The sequence below is a fragment of the Narcine bancroftii genome, chromosome 12 (assembly GCF_036971445.1).
Source record: "Narcine bancroftii isolate sNarBan1 chromosome 12, sNarBan1.hap1, whole genome shotgun sequence".
Taxonomy (NCBI): Eukaryota; Metazoa; Chordata; class Chondrichthyes; order Torpediniformes; family Narcinidae; genus Narcine; species Narcine bancroftii.
Window position 1 is genome coordinate 64828297 of NC_091480.1, and position 9079 is coordinate 64837375.

General features: G+C 48.6%; 1 protein-coding gene across 1 annotated transcript; it reads left to right on the forward strand.

Annotated features, from left to right (window-relative positions):
- The first annotated feature begins 5238 nt into the window (after positions 1 to 5238).
- On the forward strand, positions 5239 to 8708 carry LOC138747392 (tubulin alpha-1C chain). Its single transcript, XM_069906551.1, has 4 exons — positions 5239 to 5366; positions 7092 to 7314; positions 7403 to 7551; positions 7639 to 8708. Exons 1-4 carry the CDS (start codon positions 5364 to 5366, stop codon positions 8611 to 8613), a joined length of 1350 nt encoding a protein of 449 aa, XP_069762652.1. The 5' UTR covers positions 5239 to 5363; the 3' UTR covers positions 8614 to 8708.
- The last annotated feature ends 371 nt before the right edge of the window (positions 8709 to 9079 follow it).

The window sequence follows — 9079 nt, forward strand, 5'->3', positions numbered from 1 at the left end:
GAGTTCATTTTCATTTGGTGGGGCCCGACCACGGCACCTCTGCAGTGACTGTACGAGGAGCGTACAGGGTAATACAGCGTACTGGCTTGACGTTCATGCTGGACTTGGGCAGCAGGCATGAGGTGTTTACCATGGACAGGCTGAAGCCAGCGCACCTCGATCCCACCGAGCCCGTGGTCGTTGCCCAGCCCAAGAAGCGAGGCCACCCAGCAAAAAAAGGACATTGGCGCTGGTTCTGGGGGTGGGGGTGACTGTGTGGCGGTTCATCACAAGGAAGGTGAACTGGCCCCACTTGTAAGCCACGTGGCGGGGCAACCAGCTAAAATAGTGCCGTTGGGGGTTTCCCTTCCTTCCAGCTTGGGGCTCAGAAACCTGGGGACCATGTGACGCCTGGGTGATGTCAGGGCCTTCCAGCGTGGTTCTCAGCCAGGTCCGGGCTGGGAGTATAAGTGCAGCCCAGCAGCCTGCAATGAACTAGTCTGCGCACTGAGCGCAACCCGTCTGGTTGTGTGTGTTAATGCAGGAGCAGTGTAGCCGCCGCTACAGTACACTGTTTGACCTGCTGAGTTTCTCCAGCATTGTGTTTTTACTTCAACCACGGTGTCTGCATACATTTGTGTTTTACATATGAACTACTGGGTTGATTATATACAAATCACACTGATGTATCCTTTATTTCTGCTCTGAATAGAAAGCTCAAAGAAACTTCAGATAGTATGCACCTTTATCCATTTGAAAAATATTTATATGTGATTAAAATGAAGACTTCCCCAATTCAAAGTTAAAATTTATTGTCAGTGTACATACAACCCTGAGATTCTTTTTCCTGTGGACCAGGCAGATTTGAATAAAATGGGATTACTACTACTGATTGGTTATGGTCAGAATGGACTCAATGGGCCGAAGGGCCTGTTTCCATGCTGTCTCTTTCTGTGGCATATTCACTTTCATTATAGTTGTATTTCTAAACATTACAGCACCTTGAAATCTCTCTCAAAAAACTCACGATAAACACTTTAAGATGTAAAACATTAATTTAATCAACACAGGCGGCACGGTTACCACAATGCTGTTACTGCGCCAGCGACACTGTCTGAAAGGAATTTGTATGTTCTCCCCGTGTCTGTGTGGGTTTTCCCTGGGGTCTCCAGTTTCCTCCAACCTTTTAAAACATACCGGGGGTTGTAGTTGAACTGGGGCATTTGGGTGGTATGGGCGTGTGGTCCAGAAGAGCCTGCAACAGTGCTATACATCTAAATTTAATTTAAAAAAAACATTTCAGAATACGGACACAACCTCACTGCAGACTGCACATTGATTTTCTGCAGGACCCTGAAATCTAATTAAATGCTTTCTTTTCATCAAGCTAATCTTTCAAGAAAGCTTTGCTGCTATCCAGACAAGTCCTGACATTCACTGGAGTTTGCTTCCATGGCTACTGGCTGCCATCAAGAAGAACAAGAAAATGTCTAAGAGGAGAGTTATTAGAGGCCTTTAAACCACAATGACCATTTTTCAAACTTGGGAGAGGGGGTCAGCTATGAAGTGTAAACCTTGGGCTATCTCTCTGCAGCATTAATTCAGTTGGCCCACCACTGCCTCAGCAGACTTTAACTCAGCAGGAACAAGGGATCAAATTTTGGACGTTCCTTATCTGTATTGCCCAATTTCATGGCATGGTTCATTTAAATCAAGTCAAGTTTATTGTCATCTGATTGTACAAAATAGCGTTCTCCAGTCCTCGGTGCAAAATATGCAGACACACACCCAGACATAACGCACATAAAGACAAACAATACACATGCAGGACAAATATTCATATATACAAATAAATAAACATTGATTCATGAATGTGAGAGTCTTGGGTGGTCATTTCCTTGGGTCGTTCAGCATCCTCACTGCCCGTCGGAAGAAGCTGCTCTTTAGACTGGTGGTGCTGGCTCTGATCCTCCTGGATCTCTTCCCCGATGGGAGCAGCTCTGTGCGGGGTGGAAGGGGTCCTCTTCAGACAATGATCCCGGTAGATCGCGTTGATGGGGCAGGGGGGAGGGAGACTCCAGTGATCCTCTCTGCCACTCTTATGGTCCTGTGGATTGACCTTTGATCCATTTCTCTGCAGCAACCGTACCCACAATGTGATGCAACCGGCCAGGGTGCTCTCAATAGAATTCCCTATTGAAGGTTAACGTAATGGTGGCCAGTAGCCTTGCGCACTTCAGGTTATCTGAGATGATTTAGGAAACTGGACCAATGAATGACAGATGGGATTTAACTTGGAGAAGTGTGAGGTTTTGGAGGTTAAACCAGGGCACAACATGTACAGTGAATGAGGGCTTTGGAAAGTGTTGTGGAACAAAGAGTCTTCGCAGGTACATAGTTCCATGATAGTGGAGTGAAACATGAAAGTCTGCAGACAGTGTGATTGTTGTTAAAGGAGAAATGCTGGAGGAACTCAGCAGTTTTCACAGTGTCCAGAGGAGGTTAAGATATATAATCAATGTTTCGGGCCTGAACCCTTCTTCAAGATGTGATAAAAAGCAGGAAGTGTCTGAATAAAAGAATAGGCAGGCGGAGGAGTACAAACAAAAGGTGATAGTGGGATATGGAAAAGAGGCCAAGAGAAAGGAAAGGTGAAGTTGTGAACGCAGGTGCAATTTTAACATTTAAGAAAAATTTGGATGGAGACATGGATGGGAGGAGGTCATTGGGACTAGGTAAAATAGAAGGACTGAAGGGCCCTTTTTTCTGTGTTGTAATGTTCTATGGTGAGAATTGATTGGGGGGGTGTTGGCTTTGTGAAAGCAGAACTGGGTATAATGGTGACACAGGTAGGTAGGATGGTGAAGAAGACGTTTGGCACATTTGCTTTCATCAGTCAGGACATCGAGAAGGGACCATGTTACAATAGTACAAGAATTACAAGGAAACTTAGAAAGACAGGGACTTTTCTCCCTTAAATGTAGGAGGCTGGGGTGGGGGGGGGGTGGTGGGGGAGAGGAGATTTATAAATTATAAGGTTCATTGATGAGCTAAATAGTTATATTTTTTTCCCCCCCAGGGTAGAGGAATATAGAGAGGATTGACTTAAAAATGAAGGAAGAAAAACTTAAAGGGGACATGTGTGGCACCTTCTTCACACAGAGGTAAAACAGGAAAAAGAATCTCTGGGTTGTATATGATGTCATGTATGGACTCTGACAATAAATCTTAAAGTCTTTAAGCATGTATATTAAGTAAGGCATCAGGAGCCAGCACTTCAGTGCTTGACGTCCTGTTTTGCGGAAACTGCCAAAATGTTTGGCCTGGAAGTCAGCCTGAAGAAAACTGAGGTCCTCCATCAGCCAGCTCCCCACCATGACTACCAGCCCCCCCACATCTCCATCGGGCACACAAAACTCAAAACGGTCAACCAGTTTATCTATCTCGGCTGCACCATTTCATCAGATGCAAGGATCGACGAGATAGACAACAGACTCGCCAAGGCAAATAGCGCCTTTGGAAGACTACACAAAAGAGTCTGGAAAAACAACCAACTGAAAAACCTCACAAAGATAAGCGTATACAGAGCCGTTGTCATACCCACACTCCTGTTCGGCTCCGAATTATGGGTCCTCTACCGGCATCACCTACGGCTCCTAGAACGCTTCCACCAGTGTTGTCTCTGCTCCATCCTCAACATTCATTGGAGCGCTTTCATCCCTAACGTCGAAGTACTCGAGATGGCAGAGGTCGACATCATCGAGTCCACACTGCTGAAGATCCAGCTGCGCTGGGTGGGTCACGTCTCCAGAATGGAGGACCACCGCCTTCCCAAGATCGTGTTATATGGCGAGCTCTCCACTGGCCACCGTGACAGAGGTGCACCAAAGAAAAGGTACAAGGACTGCCTAAAGAAATCTCTTGGTGCCTGCCACATTGACCACCGCCAGTGGGCTGATATCGCCTCAAACCGTGCATCTTGGCGCCTCACAGTTTGGCGGGCAGCAACCTCCTTTGAAGAAGACCGCAGAGCCCACCTCACCGACAAAAGGCAAAGAAGGAAAAACCCAACACCCAACCCCAACCAACCAATTTTCCCCTGCAACCGCTGCAACCGTGTCTGCCTGTCCCGCATCGGACTTGTCAGCCACAAACGAGCCTGCAGCTGACGTGGACATTTACCCCCTCCATAAATCTTCGTCCGCGAAGCCAAGCCAAAGGAGAAAAACAGGCTATTAAAAATAGGGACGTTTGATTGACATTTTATCATGATTTTCGAAAGCCTGACAGATTAAAAGGATGATATCAAATAAAGTGTTCTTTCATCTTTAACATCAAAGCAATAGTATCACCCTTTTGGCTGAGCATCTGAAGTAAAAAATTTGTTCCTGGGACCCTGCAACAATGTCTGAAGTTTTCCCAAAGCCACTCGAAGCTGCCTTTTTGAGGCATTTTTATTTAAAATGTGATGGTGCGACCAATGGCACTGCACCCCGCCTCCAGCGCGCCTGTCAGTCAGACCCAACCCGCCCCGCCTCCAGCGCGCCTGTCAGTCAGACCCAACCCGCCCCGCCTCCAGCGCGACTGTCAGTCAGACCCAACCCGCCCCGCCTCCAGCGCGCCTGTCAGTCAGACCCAACCCGCCCCGCCTCCAGCGCGCCTGTCAGTCAGACCCAACCCGCCCCGCCTCCAGTGCGCCTGTCAGTCAGACCCGCCCCGCCCCGCCTCCAGCGCGCCCGTCAGTCAGACCCAACCCGCCCCGCCTCGCCTCCAGTGCGCCTGTCAGTCAGACCCAACCCTCCCCGCCTCCAGCGCGCCTGTCAGTCAGACCCGCCCCGCCTCCAGCGCGCCTGTCAGTCAGACCCGCCCCGCCTCCAGTGCGCCTGTCAGTCAGACCCACCCCGCCCCGCCTCCAGCGCGCCTGTCAGTCAGACCCAACCCGCCTCCAGCGCGCCTGCAAGACAAACCGAACCCGCCTCCAGCGCGCCTGCAAGACAAACCCAACCCGCCTCCAGCGCGCCTGTTAGACAAACCCAACCCAGCGCGCCTATCAGACAAGCGCGCTTGTAAGTCAAACCCGACCCGCCTCTAGCGCACCTGTCAATCAAATAAGACACGCCCCCAGCTCGCCGTGCCATACGCAAGCCGCCCCGCCTCCAAAGCGCGGACGTGTCTCTGACCCCACGCAAGAATGGCCCAGGCCGCCTGTCAGTCAAATCCAACCCCCTCCCGCGGCAACGTCATCGAGTGTATTAAAGTGGCCGCACCCGCGCGGAAGACGCAGAGACCTCTTACAGCGACTCATTGCCGTCAGTTTGTAAGAGTAGAAGCACCGACGCATTCTCTCATTCCGAGAAGAGAAAAAAAAGGTTCAACGAAGAAACATGGTGAGTCTTTCTTCACTCGGCAGTGGCATTGGGAAGCGGGGGAACAATTTCAAAGTGGTCCGAAGTTCATAATCGGACCCACCCCTTCCCTCCAAAAATTGCCTTGCCTCAATTTCGGAAAGTTTTACGCCACTTTTTTTTCGTCCTTACATTAGCGGTAGAGTTTCTGGATAAGGTCTGCGCCTTTTGCGTTGCTAACGGTCCCCATGATTGTTAACTTGGCGCTAAGGATGGGGTGGGGAAATAACCGGGCGGTTTCTGCCATAGACATTGAAAAGAAGACCAAACGGACACATTTTCTTTGATGTTTTTTAAAAATAAAGGGAAATTAAAATTAAAGCTCATTGTAGCGCGGTCTTCGAGGTGGCGGCGGTTGGGGAGGGGGGGGAGGTGATCCCGCGTGCGCGCGGCCGCACCGCGGATTGGCCGGGAAACGCGGTGGCGCCGCCGATGGGCCTCGAGGCGGGGTTTGTGCGGCGTCTCGCCGACCTGGGCGCGCGGCGGCGGATGAGGGGAGCCGCTGATTGGCTGCCAGACGCGCGTCGGCGCCGCTGGTTGGTTGGGGGGCCAACCGCTGCCGCGTTTCAAAAAAAAGTTGCGGCCGCGTGTTGAGCGCAAAGGCGACCTCGTCGTTCAGCGTGAGATGTAACATTGTTATAGTCCCGAACAGGTAATATTACACGGAAGTGCCTGCTGCAAAGGTCAAATGTCTGACTCGCCATGTGTTTTATTTTCTTTTGGTGGGAGGAGAGAGAAGGGGAAGTGGGCAGTACGTGACTGCTCGCTCGATGCGAACTGTAATCCACCTTTTTTCACTGCCTGACCGGCAAATTTGTTTTCCGCCGGAGGATGTCCTTATCTGGAAGGATGATGTAATGCGGAAACTGGTCACATGGCTAGTGACTTGGCAAAGCGATGAGATCATAAGCTGACCTCAATCTGCAGCGAGAAATTCTTCAAAAGATTTTTTTTCCCGGCCCCCCCTTCCCCCCCGCAGTCGATCCTGTCTGTCTACCCATGGCCCTGCAGTTTGCCATAAGTTTTAAAAATGCAATGCTGGAGAGACTCAGCAGGTCAAACAGTGTACTTTATGTAGCAAAGATAGATACATTACTTATGTTTCAGGCTTGAGTCCTTCATCAAGGTATGAAAAAATATTGGCGGACAACTGAAGAAGGTTTGGGCACCTGCCTACGTTTTGCTTCTAATGACATGCATAGTTTCACCAGCATTGTGCTGGTGTTTGCAGACTTTTGCTCCTATTTTCCCTTTGGCTTATGTGCCCTCTGCATGTGATCAGCAAGCTGTACATAACTTAGTTTGCAGGCATGGTAAAGTGGTTGAGTTGGTATTGTTTGCCTGTATTTGTATCCTACACTTTTTTAAATGCATTTTTCAAGTTAGTGTCATTGTTTGTGAATTTTTTAGCTTGTCTGGGACTGGTTTAGAATTCAGAATTTGGAGTACATTAATGGTTCTTCCTCCCTCTCACTCTTTTTCCCCCCCCCTCAATTTTCACATTGACTCCTTGTCCACTTTTTGTACCCAGGCATTAGTCAAGACCACTCATGGCCTGCCTGATCAAAGCTGGATACCACAATCTGCATCCATGTTGGCAGAAGCAATGAACTGTGGCTGTCCAAACATGTCAGTCATGAACTGTCATGGATGTAGAACTGGAGAGAATGTTCAATTAGTTGATTGTGACTGTTTATTCCTTCACAGCGTGAGTGTATCAGTATCCACGTGGGCCAGGCTGGTGTCCAGATTGGCAATGCCTGCTGGGAGCTGTACTGCTTGGAACATGGCATCCAGCCTGATGGTCAGATGCCCAGTGATAAAACCATTGGGGGTGGCGATGATTCCTTCAATACATTCTTCAGTGAGACGGGAGCAGGCAAGCATGTACCCAGAGCTGTGTTTGTGGATTTGGAACCAACAGTGATAGGTAAATACCGATGTTTATTCCATCATTTTTTCCCCTTCCCACCCCCCACCACCATGACATGGCTACTGAACACGCTCCTCTTTTTCAGATGAGGTTCGTACTGGTACATACCGCCAGCTCTTCCACCCTGAGCAACTCATTACTGGGAAAGAAGATGCGGCCAATAACTATGCCCGTGGTCATTACACAATTGGCAAGGAGATCATTGACCTGGTCCTGGACAGAATTCGCAAACTGGTGTGTATTTACATAAATGCTTGGGAGCTGGTCTGCAGCTAGATGTGTTTTGATGTAAATAACTAAATATTCACTTGTGTTCCACAGGCTGACCAATGTACGGGTCTCCAAGGTTTCTTGGTCTTCCACAGTTTTGGCGGTGGCACTGGTTCCGGTTTTACGTCGCTGCTGATGGAGCGTCTGTCTGTCGACTATGGCAAGAAGTCCAAGCTTGAATTCTCCATCTACCCAGCGCCACAAGTGTCTACAGCTGTAGTAGAGCCCTACAATTCCATCCTAACCACCCATACCACCCTAGAGCACTCAGATTGTGCTTTCATGGTTGACAATGAAGCCATCTATGACATCTGCCGTAGAAACCTTGACATTGAACGACCATCTTACACCAATCTGAACCGTCTCATTAGCCAGATAGTGTCCTCCATCACAGCCTCCCTCCGTTTTGATGGTGCCCTGAATGTTGATCTGACTGAGTTCCAGACCAACTTGGTGCCATATCCCCGTATCCACTTCCCATTGGCCACCTATGCCCCTGTTATCTCTGCTGAGAAAGCCTACCATGAGCAATTGACAGTTGCAGAGATAACCAATGCTTGCTTTGAGCCAGCTAATCAGATGGTCAAATGTGACCCACGCCATGGCAAGTACATGGCCTGCTGCCTTCTTTATCGTGGTGATGTGGTCCCAAAAGATGTCAATGCAGCCATCGCCACCATCAAAACCAAACGTACCATCCAATTTGTGGATTGGTGCCCAACTGGTTTCAAGGTTGGCATCAACTACCAGCCTCCCACTGTGGTACCTGGAGGTGATTTGGCCAAGGTACAGCGAGCTGTGTGTATGCTGAGCAACACCACCGCTGTTGCTGAAGCTTGGGCTCGTCTGGACCACAAATTTGATCTGATGTATGCCAAGCGTGCCTTTGTTCATTGGTATGTTGGTGAGGGTATGGAGGAAGGAGAGTTCTCAGAGGCCCGAGAGGATATGGCTGCTCTGGAGAAGGATTATGAGGAAGTGGGTGCTGATAGTACTGAAGGTGAAGAGGAAGGAGAAGAGTATTAGATTAGTTAACACTAATGTCCTGTTTGTTTCCTTTTATTTGTTCTAATTCTACCTTTTGACCTGTGTTGTATCTTTAATAAAAGTTCTGCAATAAATTGTCTCATCTTATTTTGAGTACAGTTCTGAGACTGAGAGAAAAGTGGGGGGGGGGGTGTGGTGGGGGTTTATTATTGATGAAAAAATAAACTTTAATAAATCTGTGGATACTCCAGTTTGCCATAGTTAGAAACCAGGGAGGAGGATGTTGAGATGAGCTTTTTCCAAACTAGGTGGGAAAATTTTGGAAGATGCCATGCACACCTGAGTTTCAGCATTGGCACATTATTTCAATGCACTATTCAATCCAGTGCTGAGGATGATTCTCATTAAGATGGGTTCTAATTTATACTTTATTCAGAATCTATTTTAGCTGATATATGAATTGTAGTGATATTAACTTGAGTGCAGCAGGAGCAGCAAGTGTTGC